At 43.0% G+C, this 27,840-nt stretch overlaps 1 protein-coding gene across 1 annotated transcript in view; it reads left to right on the forward strand.

The window, feature by feature from the left end:
* The window catches only part of PPP2CA (protein phosphatase 2 catalytic subunit alpha), a gene marked incomplete in the record, with an annotated part of 96,789 nt that overhangs the window by 54,423 nt on the left and 14,526 nt on the right, over window positions 1-27,840 (forward strand). The window contains 2 exon segments of the mRNA XM_073620789.1: window positions 9,577-9,786; window positions 11,679-11,852. Of these exon segments, the coding sequence (XP_073476890.1) occupies window positions 9,577-9,786; window positions 11,679-11,852 (384 nt within the window).

A 27,840-nucleotide genomic window follows, 5' to 3' on the forward strand; every position in this document is an offset into this window, starting at 1 on the left:
AGAGCTCTCCGGCAGTGACACGTGCAGCGGTTGTCGCGCCCTCTGGTGCAGAGCGAGCTGCGGCTATACAAACAGCCCCACAGCTCTTGAGGGACATGGAGCAGAACGTAGAAGAACCGCAGCAGCCCTCAGATATGGAGCAAACGCCAGTTACCGATTCCACTGCAGCTATCCTGGCGGCCATTGAGAGTAAAACCATGGTCATGGGGAGGATAGATACACTGACCATAGAGTGGTCTTATTCGTCAAGACATGGACAAGTTTAGGGGCCGTGTCACTGTTGCTGAGAATCGTATTTCGGAGGTCGAGGATACCGTGGCTGCCACTTCCCAAAATGTCGCTGACCTGCAATGTACGGTTAAAACCCTGATGGCGTGCTGAAGACGCTGAAAATAGACACTGGTGGGCCTTCCTGAGGGCGCTGAGGGTTTCCAGCCAGCTTTGCTGAAAATTTCTTTAAAGACATCCTCAATTTACAGCAAGTATCCTCAGCTTACATTGTGAAGCGCGCTCATAGGGTCCCCACGGGCCCGAGACCACAAGGCGCCTTGTCTAGACCATTCCTGGTGAGGTTTCTAAACTACCGGGATAGATCTTATCCTGGCTGAAGCCCGGAAGAAACCACAGCTCCGGTTTGAGAATACGACCCTGCATTTTTTTCCTGGATTTTTCCCCGTAACTGCAGCGGTGCCGTCGCACGTTTTGGAGGTTCGGGAGCGGCTCTGAGAAAAGGGACTCGCACATATAGTATGCTGTACCCGAGTAAGCTCCGAGTTGAACACCGGGCACTGAAATTCTTTTGAGGTCCCCTCGGATGTCTCAGATTGGCTGGATACCTTGAAATGAAGTGAATCCTTCTTCTTTTTTTTTTTTTTGTTTTTTTTTTTTTTGTTTACCATAATCCGGTACAGTGAAGGCTGACTGTACACTGGCGAGTGCATACACTTGACTATACTCTTATCCAAAGTTCTTCTTCCCAATAGGTTTCATGGTCGTATGCCTTGTCAGGAGATACATTTGTAAGGACCCTGCCTGTACTGCATTAAACATTCCTTTCAAGATGTTGTGGCATGTCTAGCTGCCTGGTGCTTCATGGCTACGATATACATGGAGCCAGATGCTCTCTGCAAAGAGTACCCACAGAAGCGGGTAGTGTTAGTGTTCACCCTCTGAACTTTTTTTGTTCCTTTTTATGGGACGCATGGAATAAGTACAAAACAATTTTCCAGTTTTTATTGTATTGTTTGGGGATCAAGTCTGCCGGCTGATGCGGGGTTTGTGTTTTGTTTTTTTTTTTGTTTTTGTTTTTTTATCTCCATTTTTTTTTTTTTTTAAGCTGGCAAGACCAGGGAATTGTTTTGGAGTGGAGTTTGTGTTCATGTCCTCTTATGTTTTTGTTTTTGTGTATTTGCTTCACCTTTCTGGTGGTCGTCTGTGGTGTCATCCTCGGAACTGCACGGTTGGCAGATCGAGGGACACTCCGAAACGGGCTCCACCAAGAGGTAATGTCTGTAGGTGGATCAATGGTTTTTCTTCAGCATACCGTATGGCTCTGTATGCCTCTGGACTTCAATTGTGCTCCTAGGCCTCCATCTAGTGGCAAATTTCTGAATTAGTTATGTCTTTGAATATTAACATCTCCTGGAATGTCAGGTTTAAATTCAAAATTCAAGAGCGCTTTGGTGCTGAAATTTTTACAGGCCCAACATCCTTGCATAATGTTGTTACAGGAAACTCCTTTACTAGGCAATAAAATTTTAGCCATGAAACGACCCTGGATACACAGAGCCATACATGCCACTTATTCCTCTTATGCTAGAGGTGTGTCTATCTTGTTGCACAAGTCCTTACCTTGTTCTGTGGAAACGGTGATTACAGATCCTGGGGGCAGATACTTAGTGGTAATAATTGAAGTATATTCCTGTAGGTTGGCCCTGGTTAATGTATATATCCCTCCACCTTTTACAGGGAATATCCTGTATGAGGTGTTGGAGAAATTGGCACCACATGCTCCATTTCAGTTATTGGTGGCCGGGGATTTTAATAATCTTTTAATTATACATTAGACACATCCAATCCACATAGGGCTCCGCACCACGACTTGTCGCATTGGGCGGAAGCTGCAGGTCTCACAGATCTGGCGGTGGAAGCATCCCACGGACAGATGCTATTCATATTTGTCCTCGGTACATGCTTCGTCCTCCAGAATAGACCTGGTGTTCGCCAGTGGAACATTACTATCACTGGTGACTGGAGTGGCCTATCTTCCAGGAGGCTTATCAGATCTCACTGCAGATTACCTTGCAGTTGGGCTCCTGGAGCTCAATGAGAGCTTGGCGTTTGTCACCTAGGTGGGTTGATGAACTCACTGTGGAGGAGATGTTGAAACCGCACATTGATACGTATTGGCAGAGTAATGAAGGATCAGCAACAGTTCACACTGAGTGGGAGGCCTTCAAGGCCACAACTCGGGGGGTATACATATCAGCCATAAAAGCACTGAGAACAGAGCAGAATAGTGTAGAAAAACAACTTCAAGAGAGCAAGAATGTACTAAGGCACATGCTGTTTCGCCCTCCCCTGCCACGTTGGCTCAGTTGTGGTTCGCAAGGAGGAATATCTCTCTCCATTATCATGAGGTGACTACTTCCCAGTTGCAACGGAGTGCAGCAAGAGCCTTTGAAAAAGGAGATAAAAATGGTAAACTATTAGCTTTACTGACGGCAGGGGACACGTCCCCGACAGTAGTTCCCTGCATAATGTCTCCGTCCGGACAAATATTGAGAAACGGAGAAGACATACTACAGGAATTTGTGTCCTATAGGTCACTATACTCCCCTATAAATTCATACGACACTGAGGACCTTGGGGGCCCTACAGTTGCCTGGGTTGCCAGAGGAATCTAGTTTTTTGGATGCTGAGTTCATAGAGGAGGTAGCCTTGGCAGTAGGGTCATTCCCTAGTGGTAAGTCTCCTGGACCCGACGGTCTGCCAATTGAGTGGTACCGCCATTACTCGGAGACCTTGGTGCCCAGACTGCTTCAATTATACACAGAATGTTTGTTTTCAAAAGGGAAGCCTCCCCCCCTCTCCTTTTTGATGCTCACATTATATTGTTGGCTAAACCAGATAAGGACCCATTAGTGTTCATCATATAGGCCCATTTCTTTATTAAATATGGACTTCAAAATACTGACCAAATGGTTAGCCACTAGATTGATGTTGGTCCTGCATCAGGTTATCTCCCCAGACCAAACTGGGTTTATGCCCAAAAAGGCCACGGATATTAACCTGCGCAGGGTTTTCACTCACACAGCTGGGCCCAGATATTTCCAGCGGTGGTCTTTCTAGATTTGGAAAAGGCCTTTGATTCCGTGGATTGGAATTACATGAGGGTGGTATTGGAGGTACTTGGATTTGGTCCTAGGTTCCGGAAGTGGATCGACATTTTATCATTGTCCTACAGCAGCAATAAAGTTGAATAATATGTTATCCAAGTTTTTTCCAATATATAGGGGCACTCGCCAAGGATGCCCTTTATCCCCGGGCCTTTTCTCTATCATGATTGAACCCTTAGCTGCGGCTTTGAGAGCCTCTGAGGAGGTACAAGGGATAACGGTGGGTAGCCTGACTGAAAAAAAACGCCACTATATGCGGATGATGTGGTTCTTTTTTTTGCGAGACTCCAAGAATTCCCTGTTGGCAGCTTTAGACATCCTAAACTCCTTTGCTCGCTTTTCGGGTCTGAGGGTCAACTGGGGGAAATCCCAGATTCTATTACTCAAGATGCCATCCCCCAGATGTGAGATTCCCACAGATTGTCCTTTGCAGTAGGGATGCTGAAATTAATCGTTGCATCGATGCATCGCGATTCGGGTGTCCCCGATGCGGCATCGATGCGTAAGGACCGGAAAATCAATGTTCGGTGATGTCATTACTAGCCCCGCCCCTCCCGGGAAAGCGCTCCGAGCGGATTTTTAAAAAGACTTTATTTTAATTAATGTTATATTACAATAGATGCTGTGCCCCCGCTGTATGTGCTTTTTTAAAAAAAAAGTCGCTTTATACCGAATTTCGCCGTAGTATTACGATCATGTGACTCCCGGCCCGTCCCGCCCCTCTCCACTCTGCTCTTCCCTCTCCGCTCTCCTCTTCCGTCTCCTGAGTCTTGACACAGCGGGGATTTCTCAGTCCCGCCCGCATCTCTTCTGATACGATGACTATAGTCAGCGGGCGGGACTGAGAATTCCCCGCTGACGTCAGGACTCAGGAGACACGTGAGAGAGTGGAGAGGGGCGGGACGGGACGAGCCGGGAGTCACATGATCGTACTACTATGGAGAAATTCAGTATGAGGTGACATTGGTTTTTTAAAAGCACATACAGCGGGGGCACAGCATCTATTGTAATATAACATTAATTAAAATAAAGTAATTGTGGGGGGTTAGTGATGGCTGCATTGTTTGGGCATAGATGGCTGAGTTTGGGCGGGCACAGGTGGCTGCGTTTGGGCGGGCACAGGTGGCTGCGTTTGGGCGGGCACAGGGGCTGCATTTGATGGGGGAGGTTCAGTATTTTTCAGTTTGTTTTCGCTCGTCGGTAATCGTGATGCATCGCGGAATCGAATCGAATCGTTGACCAGATAATCGTAATCGAATCGTGAGACCAGTGAAGATGCGCACCCCTACTTTGCAGAGGGTAGAAGTGATTAAATATCTGGGGTTACACATATCAAACTCAGTATCAGACTTTATTGCTTTGAATGTCGATCCGCTTCTGACTAAACTAAAATCCAGGATACAGGCATGGCAGAATTTTACCATTGTCACTCATAGGTAGAGTGAACTTAGTGAAAATGAAATTTTTGCCTCTGTTTCTGTATATATTTCGGAACTCCCCTGTTTGGATTCCGAGATATATATTCAGAAGAATAGATCAGCTCATAATGACTTTCCTGTGTCAGGGACGACACCCCTGCATTAAACTTCGAGTGCTGCAGCTGCCGTGGAAACGGGGGATTGGCGGTCCCAGACTTTCATAGATATTTCTTAGTGGGTCAGCTAGTAATCGTACTAGCTAAGGTGGTTTGTTATGCCTGAAGACGACACTAACACTCTAGAGGCAGCGGTTGTGGGTTCTTATGAGGCACTGAGACATCTCCCGTTTCAGGGCTCCGTATAGACTCACGATATCCATGCGTGCGACTAGTAGGGCATGGGTGGCGGTGACCAAGCTGGGTAATGCGTCTGAAATTTCTCCTCACATACCACTGTGGAAGAATCCTACATTAGCACACTTTTATGAGCATCCAGATCCGGTTATCTGGACTAAATTTGGTATTAAGACACTGAAAGACATAGTGGGTGGTGGGGAACTTCTACAGTTTGACATCCTTAAAACCTAAGTTTAATCTTTCCAACACTCACCTGTTCCGATATATTCAGCTCAGGCATGCATATAATGCCCAGTTTGGAAATAATGGAATTACCCCGAAAATTAGTGATATTTAGTCTTTACTAAGGGAGGACACTTTGGACAAGGCCCTGTCTACAATCTACAAACAACTGTTCGGTGAGGGGGGAGATCTCCTTGCAAAGTGCAGGGCAGTGTGGGAGGAGGTGTTCCCTCAGATAGACGGGGATGACTGGTACGATGTATGGGACACTAATTTTACTAGATTGGTCTCTGCTAGAGACCAACTCATTCAATTCAAATTCCTTCATCGCATATATCTTACTCCAGCTAGATTAGCTGGAATGTTCCCTTCCCTGTCACCTAGTTGCTGGTGGTGCAGCTCCCTCACTGCTGATTTCATGCATATTTTCTGGAATTGCTCGAACATTCAAGTATTTTGGAAGGGAGTTACAGAATGTATAGCAGAAGTAACAGCCATTCCTATACAGCTCGCAATAGAGGTGTGCCTTTTGGGGTTGGTGGACAATCTAGCTCCAAAGAGTGACTCGTACTTTGCTAACGATCCTAATCTATTACGCTAGAAAAATGATAGTGTTGTCATGGAAAAAGCCTAATCCTCCATCTGTATCAGCGTGGAAGGGTGTGGTGAATAGGGCTGCACCTTTATACAAGGCTACATATATTAGCAGGGGCATACCACAAAAATTTGATTAAGTGTGGGGCAGTTGGATGAATAGTGAAACTACGGTGGCGGATTGAGTGGTACCTAATGGAATATGCTTTTAGTGGGGTTTAACATGTAACTATCTGACATATCCTAAAGTTTTCATTGACTGATATTGTGAAAAGGAGGCCTAATTAATATGATCTTATTTTTTTTATTTTTACTGAGCGAAGGACTGGAGGGAGGAGGAGTGAGCCAATGCTGATCTTTGAAGCTGTCATTACCAACAAAGGATTTTGTATGAAGTATTAAATACATTTCAGTTACTGTGTGTAATACACTTTTTTTTTTTTTTTTTTTCTTCTGTCATTCCATTTTATTACACAACTTTAACTTAATTTCTGAACTTATTTGTTTTGGTTTCTTTGTATGTGTGTGGGGAAAATTTCATGTCATTAGTACCTTTAGAAATCTACCTAGAAAAATGGTGGTGTTCAATACTGCGTTACCTGCTGTATACTGAAATTTTTTTTTTTTTTTTTTGTATACTACTAATGGCAATCAACCTGCTTAGAACGGGACTGCGATAGTGTGGCGGGCAATCTGTCACCAACTGATGCTGGAGGGAACTGGGTAATTTCCACCGGCACCAGAGCGTGCCCAAAACCTGGAAGTAGGCAGTGATGTACAGGTACATTGCTTTGCCTACAGCAGCTGCTCGTCTGCAGTACATTGCGGGTGCTTGGTGGTTATAATCTATAGTTGCTGCTACATAATTTATCACATTTTGTTCTGTGCCAATGTTGTGTGTGGTGGTTATATTAATAATAATAAGCCATTGCAATAAATTTTGTGCAGCGGTTTACAGAAGCACAAATATTTTATTGGCATAACATTAAAAATAACCCCATGGAAACTGTGGGACAGTTTACAAAATATCACAAATACATAAATTATAGCATATCCCTTAAAGTGGTTGTATACCCTTATTTTTACCTACAGGTAAGCCTGATTAGGCTTGCCTGTAGGTAAAAATCGCCTAAACCTGTACGGTTTAGGAGATATTCACTTTGCATGCAGCCACTGACATTAGCGGCGCATGCACTGTGAATGCGCGGAAGTGATGTCATCACGGCTCCGGCCACTCACAGCGCCAGAGCCACGAACCCAGAAGAAACGCCAAGAGCAAAATTTCAGCTCCCTCGGCATGGTCCGGGCTGTGATATGGGGACCTTGTTCTAAGCTAAGTATTTCATACTAGCTCATTATGCCTTTGCCTTACAGGGTTTTTTTAATTTTTATATGGCGTACACATCGGACACTTGACACATTTTTGGGACCATCGGCATTTATACAGCGATCAGTGCTATTAAAAATGCACTGATTACTGTAAAAATGTCACTGGCAGGGAAGGGGTTAACTGTGTTCTAACTGAAGGGGGATGGGACTGTCTAGGGGAGATGACAGATCGCTGTTCATACTTTGTATGAACACACGATCAATTTCTTCACCCCTCAGAACCGGGGTGTGTGTGTTTTACACACACATCCCAGTTCCCCGTATGTCACGAGTGATCGCTCGCCGGGCACTTGCATTGGCAGTGCGTGCCCCTAGTGGCCACAATGTTTCGCCCAGCCGTGCCATTCTGCCGCAGTAAAACTGCAGCGGCTGGTCGGCAAGTGGTTAAGCACTGAGTGGTAGTTGACAATGAAATGAAGTGTGATCCCGAGTGCATGGGTCCAAAGCACCGATGTTACTGGTTGTCTTCCTTGGGGGGATGGCAACCAGTAGTATGTTAAGGGATCTCTAGGGTACATGCACAGGTAATTGAATCAAATGAAAGAGTCTGCGATATCACATATTCAGAATACACACGTTGAAAATGGGGAAACTAATAAAATACACTTGCATAATAACATTCAAAACCACCTTGTACTATGCTGGAGGCCTGCGGGCAAAAGGCAGCAATGCCATGGAGAATATTCCATATGTCCTAAGCACAAAGGATATATAGAAAGATCCTGGTCCAGTTTCCATGGAGTTATTTTTAATGTTCAATAAATTCTTTTTTTTTTTTTTTTTTTTTTATATTGTAGCTTTATATACATTCTCTATATTCTGTGGGTATCACAAAGTTCCAGTGGCTCATATTTTTTGTTTAACCAGCGGGTTGAGCAACAAAGGTGCAGGTTTCCCCATCCACACATTTGGGGTGGATGGGTAAATCGATCCTGCTGGCGACACTGGTCATTCAGAGAACCTGACGTTGGTCTTTCAGAAGTTGTTCAATGGATCAACATCTGTACAACCAGGGTTCCCATACGTATATCAAATTTCGGCTTGTCCTTGCTGCGCTGACCAGATTTCAATGTATGGCTGGCTTTTTCTCCCTCATGGCATCCTGTGAACTTCAGCACTGTCAGCCTTTCTAATTGAATCATGGCATACAATCAAGGATGGTAATGTATGCAGTTTAATTGAAGAAAGTGAGATGCAGCTTTTGTGACCAAGTGACTGCTCTGGCATTCTGGAGGCAATTTTCAGCACACACTAATTTTGGCAGCATAAATATTCATGTGGAATGTATGTTCTTTAAAGAACATTTAATTTTCAAACGGTTATGGGTAAAGTTCCACTTTTAAAAGGGAACTTGATAGCATTTCAGTTTGTGGTGCTCAGATAGTTAAGTTCAGCTTTACTTTGCTGATATTGTGATGTTGGTCACTAAATGGTCAATCGTGGATAAACTTCTGTCCCCCTTCTACAAAAGAATCTGCAATTTTCTCTGAAATGGCTTAACAATTACACCTTTGTGCCCCAAACAGCCGTGACACTTTTTTTTTTTTTTTTTCCCTCTCCATTTATTATTATTTCAAAACTGGGAAAACCTATTGACTCGAGTATAAGCCTAGGGTGGGAAATAAAGCAGCTGGTGGTAAACAATGCCCATTTGCAGCCTCACTGTGCCCACCTGTACCTTGGATTACAAACAGTGGGTGTTTCCCGCTGTGTCATGCAACTGCAGTCTTAGTTTGGCGGCCGCCCACTGTAACAAAGCCCCGTCTCCTACTCGTCCGTGATAAATGCTTCCGTTTCCCAGCATTGTATCAGTGTTCAGTCTATCGCAGACGAGGAGGAGGCGGCAATTTGTTAGTGGGCGGCCTCCGAACAGTTAAGACTGCAAGACACAGCGGGAGACCCTCAATCAGGTATAAGCTGAGGGGGGCTTTTTCAGCATAAAGTGCTGAAAGTCTGCTTATCCTCAAGGTATATACAGTAGGCTGGCTGGCATTTTACAAGAATGGATGTGTGATCCTGATTATAGAAAAACTCAATATATTGCTGTTAACCTATTTTATCGTTTCTATAGGAACTAAAAATATCTGTCCAGGTCCTTTTTAGAACTTTTGTAGTGTAGTTCTTCTTCCTTCTCCACGGTTTAACAAGTATTTTAATCCCTAGTAGAAAAAAAAAAATAACAGTTATATCTTTTTACAGGCAAAAGAAATTTTGACAAAAGAATCAAACGTCCAAGAAGTAAGATGCCCGGTCACAGTATGTGGAGATGTCCATGGACAATTTCACGACCTTATGGAATTGTTCAGAATTGGAGGCAAATCACCAGACACAAATTATTTATTCATGGGGGATTATGTTGATAGAGGTTATTACTCAGTGGAAACTGTAACACTACTGGTTGCACTGAAGGTAAGCGTAACTAGTTGAAATATTTGGGGAAGCAAGGAGGGTGGTACTGTCCTAGCTTAAAGCAAAAGCTCTTATCTCCAACATTTGGCTGGCAAGCATTTGCCCCTGCTGTCATCCTTTCGGTCCTAGACATTCTTCTGCCATTGGGTGCCCACTGTTGTAACTACCCCAGCACCCAGCTCCATTCTGCATAACAAATGCTGTATTTATCAAGACTACACTGTAGCCAGTGTACAGATACATTTGCTTGCAGACAGTGTTTTTGGTAGAGACCGAAGCCGCCTAGATATGGACAGTAAAAATGCTTTAGAGGGTTTTTACTTTTATTTTCATTTTTTGCCTCTGAATGCAGCTCTATTTGAACCAATGTGTCCTTTCATATTGTGGTGTTTAGATCCAGATTTAAGAGCTTTGTTCAGGGGCGTAAAAATAAGGCCCCAAACCTACGTTCGAAGAGAAGTATACATAAAAAATGTTATGCACACACTTACAAATTCTAAGGGCTAGAATTCTTGCCAGTAGAATAAGCTTACACACATGGTTTTGACTGCATGTGATTGCATGCCAAAGTGAGTACTGTATTTTATGCAGGATTTTTCTGCCAGCTCCCACCAGAAATAACCAGTGTAGATGGGAGCATGCAGGGTGGCTATCTCCCTTTCTGAGCCCCAGTATAGCCGCTGCCTCACGGCTCCGGGTCATGGAAATCCCCGTAGGCATTCACACATCTTCCCCACTGAGAAGACGGGCTACATGGGTTCTGATTGGTCAGCGCCACCCATGTGACGGCGCCAACCAATTAGAATGCGCCTTCTAGTCCCTCCTGATGGGGTACATTTAGTAGATTAAGCTCTGGGGATTTCTAAGCCCCGGAGCCGTGATTTTTCTGTAAAGGTGACCTTCCCCTTTTAATATGCCTGTATGCATACAGCTACAACTATAGAAGTTTGTTAGTTTTCCGCTGGGTTGAACTTGAAAAAAAACTGACAGATTGCTGTACTAACACAAGCTGTTAGTGCAGTGAGAACCCCTGCTGTGCTATTGTGTTCTGACAGGGAGAAGGCCCCCACCCACCCAGGACACAGCTATTGGCTGAGAGCACTGATTGGATACCAGTTGGCTGCTGGTTTTCTAGTATGCTCGTTTTGACAGAAGTCTGTCAGGAGATCAGCTTCTGTCAGACGGGCAGCTTTGGTACACGTTTTCTACTGTACCAGCTGATTTCAGCCTGTGTGCCTGGCATTAGTCTCCTATCAGAAAACTTCCTGCTAGCAAAACTTTGTTTAGCCAGTATAGTTCTGCTTTGATTACATTAGTATATAGAGTGCATTTTCTAAAAGGTAGCAAATCAGAATTCAGTCAGCTACAGTCGAGCAAATATGCTATGGGTTTTGATTGGTTGAAATGGTTTACAGCTTTTAAGAATTTGTATTAAATATTGCGATTTATCAACAAATTGGTTTCATGGCTGCTGCACAAACATTACAGATCATTAAAAAAAAAAAAAAAGGAAATGGTTGTTGGAACAGCCTTAGCATAAATATATGGGGCAATTCAGATTTGTTCAAGAATGCCTGGCAGGTTGTCAGCTGTTGAACACACATTCTTATTTTGCAGTAAACACAACCCAGTAGCATTAAATTACATTTCTTAGGGTGGTTATAAATTGCTTGCTTAGTTAAAACTATGGGCCTCTTGCGTTTTCACAAGTAGAAACTGTTTTGATGTGTCATAGCAGGCAGTTTGCACTGTGTTCATTGTGGTATGAACGAATAGCAGCAGTGTTAAGACGAAAACAGGACATCCTCTGATAACAGTAGCTTTTAGTAAATGTTACATCGCATTTTGCCTGTAGCATATTGAAATGTATTTTGTTCTTCTTCCCTTTCCAGGTTCGCTACCGTGAACGTATTACAATTCTAAGGGGGAATCATGAAAGTAGGCAAATTACACAAGTATATGGTTTCTATGATGAATGTTTAAGGAAATATGGAAATGCAAATGTTTGGAAATACTTTACAGACCTGTTTGATTACCTTCCGTTAACTGCCTTAGTGGATGGTCAGGTATGGATCTAAATTAAATGACCACAATATTACCATTTCCTCTTTGAGACCAAGTAACCTGTATAGTTGTCTACTTGACCGACCAACTTTTTTTTTTTTTTTTTTTTTTCCCCATTTTTTTAAACAAGTTTATGGATATTTTTCCATAGTTAACCATTTGACGACCAGCGATGTACCAGTACATTGCCAGACTTCAAGTAGTTATACCGGGTGAAGCCTGCAGCTGCATTTATTAAAATGCTTGTAAAGGTTACACTTACAGCAAAGCAGAAAATTCAAGCATGAAAAATATATCCTGGTGGCGATGTCATTCGTCCGACCAGTTGAGTGGCATTACAGGGATTCTCCGATCCGACGTGTTTCCACAAAACTCTACTGGGAGTGGGGGATACTCAGTAACACCAGCCGACTGTATTTTAACCACTTCCCGACCGGCGCATGCCGATGTACGTGGGCATACAGGCAAGTCCCCTGGAATGTCCCATCGTGCCATTGCGTGTGCACCGGCTGGGAGCTCAGCGAGTCGAGTCGCGGGTCCCGCGGACTGTATCGCCGCGGAGATACCCGCGATCGCCTCACGGAGAGGACGAACGGGGAGATGGTGATGTAAACAGCATCTCCCCATTCTGCCTGGTCGCAGAGATCGGTGACAGTTAGAAAACACTCCCTAGTACTGACTTAACCCCTCCCCGCCCCCTAGTGGTTAACCCCTTCACTGCCAGTGTCATTTACACAGGAATCAGTGCATTTTTATAGCACTGATTGCTGTATAATTGACAATGGTCCCAAAAATGTGTCAAATGTCCGATGTGTCCGCCATAATGTCGCAGTCACAATAAAGATCGCTGCCATTACTAGTAAAAAAAAATGAATAAAAATGCCATAAAACTATCCCCTATTTTGTAAACGCTATAATTTTTGCGCAAGCCAATCAAATGCTTATTGCGTTTTTTGTGTTAGTTTTTTACCAAAAATATATAGAAGAATATGTATCGGCCTAAACTGAGAGGTTTTTTTAATTATTCTTTGGGGATATTTATTATAGCAAAAAGTAAAAAAATGCGTTTTTTCAAAATTGTCCGCTATTTTTTGTTAGCGCAAAAATTAAAAACCGCAGAGGTGATCAAATACCACCAAAAGAGCTCCATTTGTGGGGGGAAAAAAAGGACGTCAATTTTGTGTGGGAGCCACGTCGCACGACTGAGCAACTGTCAGTTAAAGCGACGCATTGCTGAATCGCAAAAAAATGCACTGGTCAGGAAGGGGGTAAATTCTTCCGGGGCTGAAGTGGTTAAAGAGGAGGTAACACCAGAAAAGCAAAGTGTACAACTGATTCAAAAAGATGTGCCCGTGAAAGAAAAATCACATGCATATTGCAGATGATTGTCAAACCCAAATATCATTTTGTAAGACATTAGTTTCATGTATAAAATGCTTCAGCGCTCTGCTGCCATCTATATACATATACATATGGATAAATTAATTCCCTCTGCTTATACAAAAATGACCAACCTAGTATGATGAATAATACACACAGCAGCAATATATATGTAGGGAATTAATGTTAAAATCCTTTTTTTTTTTTTTTTTTTTTATCACTTAATATATTTTAATTTATCAATATCTAATGGTCCAAAGATGAGGTGGGTAAGAGGATGATATACCAAATACCCATAAGTTTGATCAAAAGCAGGTTGTTGTATTCCATTCTGATAATGTAAAAAAATCATGTATACCTAGGAATATTTCTCATTAAATTCTATATTTGAAAATATTCGAAAAAATGTTCCGACAATATCAATGAATATAAATTGATATCCAAAAATATCCATGGGGGATAAATATCAAGACATGCACAAGAGAAGCACAGAGGAGAAAGGTGTTGATAAAACAATATCCTCCTGTTAACTAAACATTAATAACTATTGTTTAGAAAAGAATTTGTCCCATTCTATATTGAGGCCCCAAGAGAAATAAGATTTTAGGTCAAACCAGCGTGTTTCACATCTGGAAATCTGTCTCTTCAAATTGCTGCCTCTCCAATGGGGAGAATATATTTCTATACCTGAAGTTTGGCTGTTTTTTTTATTATGTAGTTTGAAATGTTTTGATGATAAACTATGTTGGGAGACCTTTTTTGATGTGATGTTCACAAATGCGGACGTTTAATGCCCGTGTGGTCCTCCCTACATATTGTAATCCCACATGTACATTTCAGGAAATACTACTCCTATGGTCTGACATGTAATGAATTCTTTGTTATGATGTTTGGAAGTAGAGGATGAGGAGAAGGTGGAAGATGTTGCTACTTGCCAAGTCTTGCACATCTTGCACTTTCTGCAAAGGAAAAAATCCTTTCAAGTTTTCAAACCTTTTGAATCTGGGGGGAGGCGATACTGGATGAGGGGCAATGTCCTTCAAAGTTTGAGGCTTCCTAAAAATTACTTGAGGGCGCTCTGGAAGTACTGGACCGAGAACAACATCCTCTGAGGATGTTCCAATATTTCCTCATGACGTTCACCACCCATCTGTGTTAACTGAAGAACGTGGTGAGAAAAGCCCATTCAAATCCATTAGGCTGATTTATTCTGATCATGTTTCTGCTTCACTGACAGAGTACAGCGATCCAGATCTGATGCCTGTAAAAAAATCTTTCACGATTAGCTACTGCATATCCCTTTTCCAAAAACGTATCCTTCAAAGTACCAGAGTGTTGAATAAAATCATCTTTTATTGGAACAGTTTCTCGATGAAACTCTCCTTTTTAGGTATGGCTTTCAACCAATTTGGATGATGACAGCTTCCAATGGGGATAAACCCATTCCTATCTGTTTTGAAATATGTTTTGGATTATTATTTGGTGACCTTGATAAATGGTTAAATCTAAATAGTTGACAGATGTATCACTCTTTTCATACGTGAAACGAATGTCCCATGTTAGAATTCAGTCCTCTCATAAATTCGTGTAAGGAGTCTAACACTGCCCTGCCACATGAAGAATGCGTCATTAATATATTCTCCAAAACTTTAATTGACTATGAAAATGATGACCTTAGATTACCTGTTCCTCCCAAAAGGCGGGCCTTGGGGCGAACTTTGCACCCATTGCGATGCCTTATTTTTTTCCTAAAAAAAAAAAAAAAAAAAAAAAAAAAAAAAAAAAAAAAGATTGTAATAATTGTGTAACATTCCAAATTTCAACATCTCTAGTATGACAGACCTCTGGAATATCAACCCTATCAAAAGTTAAAAAATATTTAACCGTCATTTCCCTTATCATGGGGGGGGGGGGGGGGGGGGGGGGGATTATAGTGTACAGTGACGAGACGTCAGCTGTCACTAGCAGAGCCTCTCTATACGCAAGTCCGGTAATTCCCTAATTTTGTATTCCATCTTTTAAAAAAGATGGAGTACCTATAACCAAAGGCTGTAAAATATCTATATATTTACCAATCTGTGATATAAGGGAATCAATTCCACTATCGGTCTGCCAGGGATAGTATTAGGGTAGGATTATAGGATTTTTATGAACTTTTGGCAAATAATAAATTATTGGAATTCTCAGTGCCAGTGCAATCAAATTCTTTCATCAAAAAAGCCTTCTTGATTTTATCTAGTTCTATCCTAAATTTGTTAGTGGGATCCCGCTTGAACTTCATATGTTTTCCTATCTGACAGAATATTTCCTCCATATAGTCCTGTTTTTAAGAACACTGATCTGCAGGACGAATTCCAAGATATGTTTGAAATTCACAGATGGATATCACCCCGCCTTGTAACTTATTCTGATTTTTAAACTTGAACTGGGTTTTATCCAGATCACACAACTTTTGTGTTTTTGTTTTTTTAAGACAGATATTTGTATTGATTCCCTGGGAGATTAAACAGTGAAGCATTTCTTAAACCCGAATGCACTAACTCCTTTTCTTTGGAGTTATTATTAAGGATTGGACAGAATGTCTTTTCAATGGACAATTCTCTGTTAAATTTTTGTACATCAACAAAAGTTTCAAAACGATTGAGAATGATTTTGGGGCATATTTCAAACCTTTTATTAAGAACTTCCTTTTCAACTTGATTGAGTTCAACTCCACTCAAGTTGAAAATGCCTTGTTGAAAATTCTTGTTTTCTCCTTCCTCCCCTACATCCTCTAATTTTCTTCCCTTGCCTTTTCCTTTGCCCTTGCCTAAAAAACCTTGGGCTTGATTATTTTTAGAAGGTTCCATTGGCAGATCCCTCTTGACCAGGCTGAATATAATGTGAATTTTGATATTGGTAATTATCTTCCTTATCAGAATAATCCTCGAGATCCATACCTATTATTGACCGGGGCAAAGTTCCTATGATTGGTATTGGGGCCCGCATAGCTTGTACTGGGACCTTCATAATTACCTGTGTGGTCTAATTTATTTCTCCATAAGGGAGAATATGAACCATATGTCTAGAAGGGGAGGGAGAATAGGGATGTCTCCCCCATATGCTTAGGAACTGAAAAGTCCACCTATGTGAATACATGGGTGGACTTTTCAGTTCCTAAGCTTCACCCATCACGGCAGGCTGCGTTTAGCAAACCTTTAAGGATCGGGTCCCTAGATATTGGGGTTCCACTCCCTTGGACCTGTAAATGCACCCCTCCCAGGAAAGCTTTAGGTAATGTAGCAAGAACTAAGCCCTGGGTTCCAGCCCTACAAAGAGGCGTTGCAGGCAATACATCGTGCTTCGGATCTATTAGGGAAAAAAATGTTGTCATGCCTTAATTCTCCACTAGAGTGAGTCTATGCACATACCTTAATCTGTTGTCTTCACTGTAAAGCTCAGTCAGTCTGTGTGGCCGCAGCAGCATGTGCAAGGGGATTTTTTCACAGGTAAAAGATCTGCCAAATGTTTTCTCCCCCTGAAGGGACCGGTGGGTTAGGGGGACATCAGCGCTGTACACCCCCTTACATTACCCGCCTCCACCACACCGCAGGGGTGCAGAGGTCCTGCTGTTTCTGATACTGCTACTATTGTACTGTTTTCACTGCTGTTTTGTTTGCCTGCTGCTAAACAGGTCTCTGCCTCCCCTCCCTCCTTGTGTTGTGCCGTGCAGGAACATTTAAAATGAAAAGGGGCGGGATTTTCAGAGTGGCGGGGCCTAAGCGCAGTGCCGTGAACATCCACGAGGACGCACGGCAGGCACAAACAAATAAAACCACAGCTGGGACTGTCTCTCCTCGGCTGGCGAGGAGGAAACACGTGTCCCACAGCTCTTGTGTCCCTGTGCAGACTGCTTGAGGGTTGCAAACTGGCATTCCTGATACAGGAAGGACACTTTTTTTTTTTTTTTTTTTCCACCCCAGCACTAGGCTGAACTTCATAGCGGCTTTAAATGTCATGACTATGTTCAGCGATTAAGTGCAATTGTATAGTGCCTCTGTTTTTGTGCTTGGGACTATGCCTGCTAAGACACCACAAAGACCAAAAAGGTACTAAAGGTTTCACCCCCAGGCGCTAGGATTTCGAGTCGCATTTCCACGAGGTCATCCTCGCCTGAATTACCAATTATGGCAAGCCAGGGTGAGCCATTGGAACAAATTGATGTTGCAACTGCTTCTCACATCTCAGCCCCTGTATGTGACTGAAGATGTCCTTTCCTCCACCCTGCAGGGTTTGGAAGGAAGATTAGCGGCGTTAATCGCATCCTCCTTTCAAATGGATAGGAAGCGTGCTAGGTACCCCTCCTCCACTTCAGAACCTTTACAAGGGGAACAGTGGGCACAGGCTGAGGGTTTGCCCTCAGGCAATCAGGAGGAAAAAACGTACCGATGATTCCTCTGCAGAGGAAACAGTAGATGAGCTTTTTTCAGCCTCTCAATCTGAGAAATTGCTGATACAATCTTACAGAGATGGTTCGTTCTACTTTCATGCTACCCCTAACGGAGTCTCCTGATGGCTCGGTTTCTTCCTTGGGTTCCTTTGAAACCTTCTCAGCCTTTTCATGAGTTTCCTGCACATGCATTACTAGAAAAGCTTATTTTTGCTGAATGGGATCACCCAGATAAGCATTTTCTCCCTCCTAAGAGATTTTCAATCCTCTATCCCCTGGAGGAGAAATTCTCCAAAAAATGGAAAGTACCAGCAGTTGACGCTGCGATTTCCAGTGTGAATAAAGGCCTAACTTGTCCTTTAGACAATGCACTAATGTTTAAGGCTCCAACAGATAAAAAGTTGGCATCCCTGTTAATCTACTTTTTCCTTGACAGGTGCTGTTACTCAGCCTGCAGTCTCTGCAATAAGCGTCTCAATCCCAAGGACCAATTTAAACAGGCCCTTTAAAGAGGTTCCTGCACAACAAGCCCGGGAATTGGCTGAACTACCAAAGGCATTATGCTTTGCCATAGATGCCATTAAAGATTCTATTCACCAGGCGTCCTGCCTTATGCTTGTGCATATGCGTAGAATCCTGTGATTAAAAAATTAGTCAGCCGAAGCACCATGTAAAATCCTCCTAACTGGGTTCCCTTTTCATGGGGAGCGACTATTTGAAGAAGATTTGGACAAATATATCCAATTTCTAGTGGGAAAAGTACTCTTTTGCCAGTCAAAAGAGTATAAACTCCCTTCCACCGTCAGACTCTAGAGAAAAACCTCATGGTCAGACCCAGTCTCAAAAGAAGTCCTGGGGTTGGAAACCTGTAAAGCAGAATCCTAAAGCCTCATGAAGAGGCAACCCCCCCCCCTCACCAAGGTGGGGGGGAAGACTTCTGCAGTTTTCAGACGTCTGGAAAGGGGAGATTCAAGACAGATGGGTCATCTCCACAGTAACGCTGGGGTACAAGCTGGAATTTCAGGACTTCCCACCGTCTTGTTTCCTGAGGACAAGCTTTCGCAAAGATCCAGAGAAAAGACAATCTGTTTCAGGCACTAGACCGATTTTAATATCTCAAGGGGTGATCATACAGATCCCCACAAAAGAGCAAGGGGATGCATATCTGCATGTTCCTATATTTCTCACTCACCAAAAGTTTCTGCGGTTTGAGTTAGAACCGAAGCATTTCCAGTTTGTAGCCCTGCCCTTCGCGCTAGCCACAGCACCCCGGGTGTTCACGAAAGTGCTGGCCCCACCTCTAGCCGGGTTAAGGGCACAAGGCATAAGTCATAGCATACCTAGATCTATTTCTAATAGACCAGTCGGTGGCTCGTTTGGAGCAAAGCATACGCACTATAACCAGTTATCTGAAAAGTCTGGGTTGGATTCTCGACCTACAGAAATCTTCCTTAATACCTGGAGTACTTGGGTCTGATCATAGACACAGCCCAGGAAAAGGTGTTCTTGCCTCAGGCAAAGATCAGCTCCATAAAAGAGCTGGTGCAGATGGTCAGGTCAAGAGGCAATCACTCCATTCACCTCTGCATGAGGTTGCTAGGAACCATGGTGGCTTCATTCGAAGCGGTTCCCTATACTCAGTTCCATTTAAGACTGTTGCAAAACAGTATCCTGTCCACTTGGAACAAGACAATTCAAGCTTTAGACTTGCCAATGCAGCTGTCCCCAAGAGTGTCCCATAGCCTCACTTGGTGGTTACTAACCCAGAATCTGCTGATAGGAAAATCCTTCAGACCAGTCATCTGGAAAGTTGCAACGATGGATGCCAGCCTTTCAGGCTGAGGAGCAGTACGAGAAAAGACAACTGTCTAGGGACAGTGGTCAAGAACCGAAAGAACATTGCCCATCAATATCCTAGAGATTCGCTCAGTTCGTCTGGCTCTAAAGGCCTGGACTTTCAGGTTATGGCATTGTCGGATTGGATCCTGATGGGACAATGCCACAGCCGTGGCCTATATCAATCACCAAGGGGGCACCAAGACTCTCTCAGTGCAGAGAGGTTAACCATATTCTAACCTGGGCAGAAAGGAATGTTCCGTGCCTATCGGCAGTCTTCATTCCGTGAGAGAATTGGCAGGTGGACTATTTAAGTCACTAGCAGTTATTCCCAGGGGAATGGTCTCTTCACACCGACATTTCAGGCTGTTTGCCAAAGATGGGAGACTCTGGATGTAGATCTTCTAGCGTCCAGGTTCAACATGACGTTAGTTAACTTTGTGGCCAGAACAAGGGATCCACTCGCAAGCGGAACAGATGCATTGATGACCCTGTGGGATCAGTGCTTACTGAATTAAATGCACCCCCCCCCCCCCCCCAATTCAGTTGCTGCCTCAAATTCAGGATCCAGCTGCAAAGAAAGCTGGTAATTCTGGTAGCACCAGCATGGCTCAGAAGGTCATGGTATACAGAAGTCGTAAAGATGGCAGTGGAGGGTCCATGGTCCCTCCCCACTACGGCCAGATCTGCTCACAGGGACTGATATTCCATCCTACCTTACGGTCTCTAAATTTAACGGCTTTGCTATTGAAACCCACATTCTGAAGAAATGTAGGCTTTCCGGGTCAGTTATCTCCACCCTGATTAATGCAAGGAAGCCAGATTCCAGGACTATATATTATAGGGTCTGGAGGGCTTATGTTTCCTGGTGTGAATCCAAGGGTTGGCACCCTCGGAGATATATCATAGGCAGAATTCTTGCCTTTCTGCAATTAGGGGTAGAAATGAAATTGGCTTTGAGTACTATTAAAGGCCAAGTCTTAGCTTTATCGGTCTTATTTCAAACTTATTTTAGTCCGGGGTTTTATGCAAGGGGTGATGCGGCTTAATCCGCCCGTCAAACCTCCCTTGAACCCTTGGGATTTTAATTTAGTTTTGTCTTTGTTTACAAAAACCGCCATTTGAACTGATACAACATATTTCTAGTCCTGACAAGGAGTGTGTGTGTGTGTGTGGTGTGGTGTGGTTTTTTTTTTTTTTTTTTTTTTTTGCTATATCCTCAGCAAGGAGAGTTCTGGAATTGGCTGCTCTTTCTTGTAAAGAGCCATATTTGATTTTTCTCATGAGGACAGAGTGGTGCCCTCATCCAGGTTTTTTACCAAGTGGTCTCAGGTTTCCACCTGAACCAAGATATTGTCCTGTCCAAAACCATGTTCCAGGGAAGAAAAGTCACTACATTTGTCTTGATGTGGTGAGCAGTGAAAATCTATATAAAGACAATTGCTCAGATTCGAGACTGATGTCTTGTTTGTTCTGCCAGAGGGTCCTAAGAAAGGACAGGCAGCGTTGAAATCCACTGTCGCTAAGTGGATTCGGCAAGTTTATAATTCAAACTTATGATTTAATGGTAAGATTCCACCTTTTCAAGTTGAGGCACACTCTACCAGGGCGCTTGGTGCTTCTTGGGCAGTGCGTCAGGCCTCCATGGCTCAGATCTGTAAGGTTGCAACTTGGTCTTCAGTGCATACATTCACAAATGTTATCAGCTGGATATAAGGAGGTATGAGGATATTGCCTTCGGGCGCATTGTGCTTCAGTATAGGTCCTCAAGTCTGGGGGTACCCTCTGGGTTGTGTCTCCCTCCCCTCAAGTACAGATCATACGGATCATCTGGCCAGGCATTCCTTCTGCCCCCTGTGTGAGGACGCCAGAAGAAGCTTCATTTTAAAAAGAACAGTCGGCTGCTGCGGCGCTCGTGATGGAGGAGGCAGTCGCCAGGCGCAGTTAGAGGTGCTTTCTTCCTTCACTGGGATTTATTTGTGTTGTGACTTAACCTGCAGCTGTCTGCTATAGGGGTACATCCTACTAGCAGCTCAGCATGGATGTGGGAGACTCTAGTGCATTTTTTTGTGGTGGTTGCTTTGGGGGGGGGGGGGTCTTCCTTGGTTTGGTGTAGATCTTGCCCTAATAGGGGTGTTTGTGGGTTTTTCTGTGTTTTTATAGAAGGCCGCTACTAAAACTATGGGAAGAAAATGTCCTTCAGGCAAGAACCCACTAAGGGACTCGTGGGTCAAGCCACTTTGCAGATCTTGTTTTGCTGGACTAGTAAGAGAGGTGTCTGCACAGGAGTGTAAGGAGCTCTTTTCCTCAGTGAGAAAAGAATTGGCAGACTCTAGGGACAGTACGTTCCCTTATAAAGCAGGACCAGAGTTTTAAGCAACGAACAGAGCTCCCAGTCCAATCTTCTTCCTACACTTCTAGATCGATTGAAAGTGAGTCAGATGAAGTGTTCCCCCCTCAAAAGTCGACTCAGAGGAGGAAACGAGATTGTCCAGATAAAAACTGACGCTAGAAGCGGTGGATGACTTGCTGAAAGCAGTCTAAACCTCCCAGGAAATCCAAGAAGCCCAACTATCCTTACATGAAAAAAATGTACCAGGGGCTAGAGGAGGCCAAACAGTCTTCCTGGTTCATAAAGTATTGGCTGACTCAATTGGGAAGGAGTGGAAGGATCCAGAGGTGTGTGTGTGTGTGTGTGTGTGTGTGTGTGTGTGTGTGTGTGTGTGTGTGTGTGTGTGTGTGTGTGTGTGTGTGTGTGTGTGTGTGTGTGTGTGTGTTTGTTTGGATGAGGCGTTTGGAATTAAAAAAAAAAAAAATTGATGCTGCCTTTTCCCAGGTGTCAAGACAGGCTGATCTTGCATTTGAGGACATGGGCTTACTTAAAGACACCATGGACAAAAGGGCAAGGGAAAGCTTGGGATTCGTCCTTGTCTAACTTCAAGCCGGCAATGGCCTCTACAGTAGTGGCCAGAAACATGGTATGCTGGCTGGAACAACTTGAAGGCCATGTGGTAACAGGCACCTCTAGGAAAGATTTGCTAGAGTCCTTCCCCACCCTTTTAAGTGCAGTCAAGTACATGGCAGACGCCTCGGCAGAATCAGGATGTCGGCCAGATCTTCAGCCCTTAATTCAGTCAGGAGGGCTCTCTGGCTTAAAACCTGGTCAGGGGACTCGACATTAAAAGTGAAGTGTGGAATTCCCTTTACAGGAGATCTGCTGTTTGGGCAAGAATTAGACCTCGATAGGATGGCGGATATGAAAGCTTTTCCGCAGAAAGTGGTGCAGCAAAGGAATTTTCATCCTTTTCAGCAAGCCCATAAAGAAAAATCTGACTCAAAGACCCTGGAACCTCCAGAGGGGAAGAGGCAGAGAGCTGCTTTTTAGACCCCACCGACCAAACCTCAAAGCAATGGCCATCTCCCAGTAGGGGGAAAGCTGCAAGCCTTCCTGCATGGTTGGGGGAAAAAGCAACAAAAAGCCTGTTCTGAATCTAATCGGTCAAGGTTATCAGCTAGAACCATCCCTGGTGTTCTAGCTGTTGTCATGGCTGTTTCATCCCATTTCTGAATACATTTCCTTCTTTAAGGGTGGACTGTTCATGTTTTTGGCAATTGGCCCCATTTGAACTCTCCTTAATATACAGTAATCCACATATATATCACTGGTTACGCCCATTAGAATTTGCACCTTTGCATTTAGCACTTTATATTCATCATTTAATATAAGATTCACATGCCTTGTATGACACCTTGTACTTTTATGTTTAATTGTCACTTTTGTAGTGCTACACTGTGTTCCATATAATATGTATAGTAGGGAACTTAAGGAAATTTTAGCTGAAGAGGAACCACAGATAAAAAAAAAAAAAAAATCTGAGGGATGTAGAAGATTATAAAAAAAACTGTTTTTAAATGGCAGGAAAATCTCAACACTACCAAAGTAATACTGGGAGTATGCTATAGGCCCCCTAACCGGAGGGAGGAGGCGGAACTCCTATCTGTTTGGAATGGTGGCAAGGATGGGGGTGGGGGGGGGGGGGGGGGGGGGGGAGAAAGTGTCATTATACTGGGGGATTTTAATTATACAGACAGACTGAGCCGAAGGAACCGTGCATTCGTCTAAAGCTTGCCATTTTCTAAATGTCTTGCAGAAAAATTTAATGGGTCAGATGGTAGATGCACCAACAAACAATGGGTTACTAGATCTACTAATTACCAACAGTGCAGACCTGATCACAGGTGTGGAAATACGGGGCCTAGGAAACTGACCACAGGTCAATTAGTTTCGGTATAAATCACACAAATGGAAAATATAAGGGGAATACAAAGACACTGAATTTCAAAAGAGCCAACTTTGATAAAAGTACGCTCCTTGTTAGATGTTAAATGGGATAAAATCATAGAAACAAAGAACACGGAAAAATTGGTGTGCTATAAGTACTGGCCAGTGCATCCCAATGGGTAATACATTTTAAGAGCTAAAAAAATTCCTGGATGGCTAAACTCCAATGTAATGCATATAAAAGCAAAGGAGAAGGCCTTCAAAAAAAAACAAGGCTGAGGGGTGATCAACAGTCTAACTGTACAAAGAATGCAATAAGAAATGGAAGGGTGCAATCAGGGCGGTTAAGATTGAACACGAAAGGCACATAGCAGGGGAGAGTAAAAAAAAAAATCCCAAGATATGTATTTACATAAATGGTAAGAGGGAGGACAGATCATTTTGGCCCCATAAAGAATGATGAAGGGAATCTAGTTACAAAGGATGGAGAAATGGCAAAGGTACTGAATTTCTTCTTCTCAGTCTGCACAAGGAGGGGGGGGGGGGTTTATTCTCGTGACACATCACAGGTAGCACCCTCATGGCTAACAGAGAATAGAATTAGGAATAGACTTGAAAAACGTAACCTAAATAAGTCACCGGACCAGATGGTTTGCACTTGAGGGTCCTTAGGGAATTCAGTCAGGTAATTGCCAGACATTTGTTCTTAATTTTTACGAACAGTCTGACTGGTATGGTACCAGCTGATTGGAAAAAAGCCACTGTAACACAATGTTTAAAGGACTGTTATATCCCTGGGAACTACAGACCAGTTAGCCTAACATCAATAGTATGCAAGCTCTTGGAGGGGATAAGGGACTATATACAAGATTTTAGCAATGAAAACTGTATCCTTTAGCAGTAATCGGCATGGATTCATGAAGACATGTTCTTGCCAAATCAATCTATTAACCTTCTATGAGTAGGTGAGCTGCCATCTAGATAGAGTAATATGGGTGGGTGGCAATGGCAAATATAGGGCACCAACATCCCTGTATATAAATATCAGGAAAGAGGGAAGGTTGGCGGGACTTTAAGGGTGCCTACGAAAGAAGGGGAAAGTCATACAATGCTCAACAATTGGTGTGTAGAAATTAAAGATTTTATTATCCCATACAAAACATGTTTACAATTCAAGTAGGAATTATGCGCACATGTTCAAGGATACATCTAGGATTTTTAAAACAGATGATAAAATGTAATCACTCGATAGTAGCATTATAGTGATTGTCCCGACATGTTTCGCCACTCTGGGCTCATCAGGGGACGTTTTAAAAGAAAAATAGATGTAATACTGCATATAAAAATAAGATACAAGCATTGCGTTTAGAATATAATACAAGAAAATAAAATAACATAAAAATACAAATACATGTAAATACAATAGGGTATACTGCTGACCGCTAGGTCCATCAGCAAGAGCTCACCCATATGCAGGTCTCATACCTGTGATTCAAAGTTGAAAAACAAAGGAAATCTTTGCTGAATGATGTACTTATACTTATAAAGTGTCATAGGAGGCCCAGATGAGCTTGTCAGTTGGAATCTAGCCAAAAAATTAGACGTGTATGGTGTGATTGAATTAAGGTGTATGTAATTACTCAAAGGGGGGGGGGGGAGGAGAAAGGGAAGGGAGAGGAAAGGTGGAGGGAAGGTGGGGGGGGGATTGGGAAAGGGTGTGGGTGGGAGGGAATGTGAAGGGAAGAACCGGGATGTTGTGAGGAAGAAAGTGAGTAAAAAATGTGAATAGAGATCTGAGAGACGGATGAAGGTCCGAAGCAAAAGGTGATATAACTGAGCACAGGGTAATGTGGGATGGTTTAATACATGTCCAAGGAAAAAGCATTTACTTACACTCCTAATGGCAATAAAAATATGGAAAAGCCAAAAGGTACCAGAATTTGGGGACCAATATCTATTGGAGATGTATAGAAAATGATAGAGTTTTTTTTTTTTTTTTTTTTTTTTTTTTAAGGAAACGGTGTTTAATTTTAAGAAAAACAAGATGAGAAAAAAAAGAACCTAGTTCATGTTATAAACTGGTAGAAGGATAAATGGGTGTATATATTTATATTATAATTATATTATATTTTTAATATAATATATACCATAACTTGCTGCAGATCACCTGCCCCCCTCAAATATGGGGGGGTTAAAGTTACCAACACAGGCGGCAGCAGGTAAGGAATATATGGACACTTAAGTAAAGCTCAAATCAGTAAAAAGATGGGAAACTATATTAATATACCAGAGAATAAGGAAAGAGGTTTAGTATGAAACTGTACCTAATAAGCAGCAAGTTTGCAGCATGGTTCGCCTTTAGAGTGTCTGGCAGTTTGGTATAGTGTGAAAGCACTATATGAAGGGGAACAGGTGCTGTGTAATTGGCATCCAACCACGCAAGAGCCGCCGGCAGGGACACCGCACGGCGCATGCGCAAAATGTTGCAAAGGATGAAGCAAAAATCAAAAATACTGCAGTTCCCATGCTGCAAGGCGGGGAGGGAGATTGGGCTACGTCAGCTCCTCTTGCACTATCAGTGGGCGTGCGTCTCTACAACCTCCTCAGCACACAGAGCTAGAGGCAGCACAGGAAGAAGGGAAGCATCGGAGAGAAAATCAAAATGCTCGGGGCAAGGGATTTGTATTACAATTAAATGAAATAAAATTAATATGATTACTGTTTGAGATGAAATGGGATATAGGGACGGGAAAACAAATTAAATAAAGGACATGTGTGTGGAGTAAGTGCATGAAATAAACACTATGGGGAGAGGGAAGAGGCAGAGACGGATGGTGGATTGGGCATATTGGGGAGGGAGATGCGATGGGACCAAGCAGTCGGCAGACATCACACGAAATACATAAAAAAGAAATAGAACGAAGCCAATAAGGCAACCTAGACAAATAATAAAATAAAGAATACAGATTTTGTTTAGAAAAACAATACATTCATAAAGTATTTATTTTAATACATCAGTGGTGCATGGTTAGTACACTAGTTAGTACGCACTCCTGATACTTGTTGCCACATGGCATACATATTGGATAAGGTCATTTTAAATTTTTTGATACTTTTTATACCTCGATAAGTAAAACTAAAAAATAGGAGGAGAATAGATGAAAATAAAGTTAGAGAAACGGTGCCACCCAACCATAAAGGTTTTGGCGGTGTGGTGCAACACCTGAGGTACATAGAGTAATGTGGGTGGCCATGGCAAATATAGGGCACCAACATCCCTGTGTGTGTGTGTGTGTGTGTGTGTGTGTGTGTGTGTAATATTATATTATCTACACACCAATTGTCAAGCATTGTATGACTTTCCCCCTTCTTTCGTAGGCACCCTTAAAGTCCTGCCAAATTTCCCTCTTTGCTGACACTGCCATCTAGATAAAGACCCGTAGATGTGGTGTATCTGGATTTTGCAAAGGCATTCGATACAGTTCCCATAAACGTTTACTGTACAAACTAAGGTCTGTCGCCATGGACCAAAGGGTGAAAACTTGGTACAGGGGTGAGTTCAGAGGGTAGTGATAAATGGGGAGTACTCTGAATGGTCCGGTGTGGAAAGTGGGGGTCCCCTAGGGTTCTGTCCTTTGGACCAATCCTATTCACAAATGATCTGGAGGATGGGATAAACAGCTCAATATTAGTATTTGCGGACAATACTAAGTTAAGCAGGCCAATGGCTTCTCCACAGAATGTGGAAACCTTGCAAGAGGATTTAAACATGGGGTGGGCAACCACATGGCAAATGAGGTTTAATGTAGAAAAATGTAAAAAATGCATTTAGGTGGCAAAGCAATCTACTCACTAGGGGGAGAACCTCGGGGAATCTAGGATGGAAAAAGAAAAGGACCTGGGGGTCCTAGTAGATGACAGGCTCAGCAATGGCATACAATGCCAAGCTGCTGCAAGCAAAGCAAACAGAATATTGTCATGCATTAAAAAGGGGATTAACTCCCAGAGATAAAACTGCAATTCTCCCACTCTACAAGACTCTCTGATCTGGCTGCACCTGGAG

This window comes from Aquarana catesbeiana, linkage group LG03 (genome assembly GCF_042186555.1).
Source record: "Aquarana catesbeiana isolate 2022-GZ linkage group LG03, ASM4218655v1, whole genome shotgun sequence".
In the NCBI taxonomy this organism is placed as follows: Eukaryota; Metazoa; Chordata; class Amphibia; order Anura; family Ranidae; genus Aquarana; species Aquarana catesbeiana.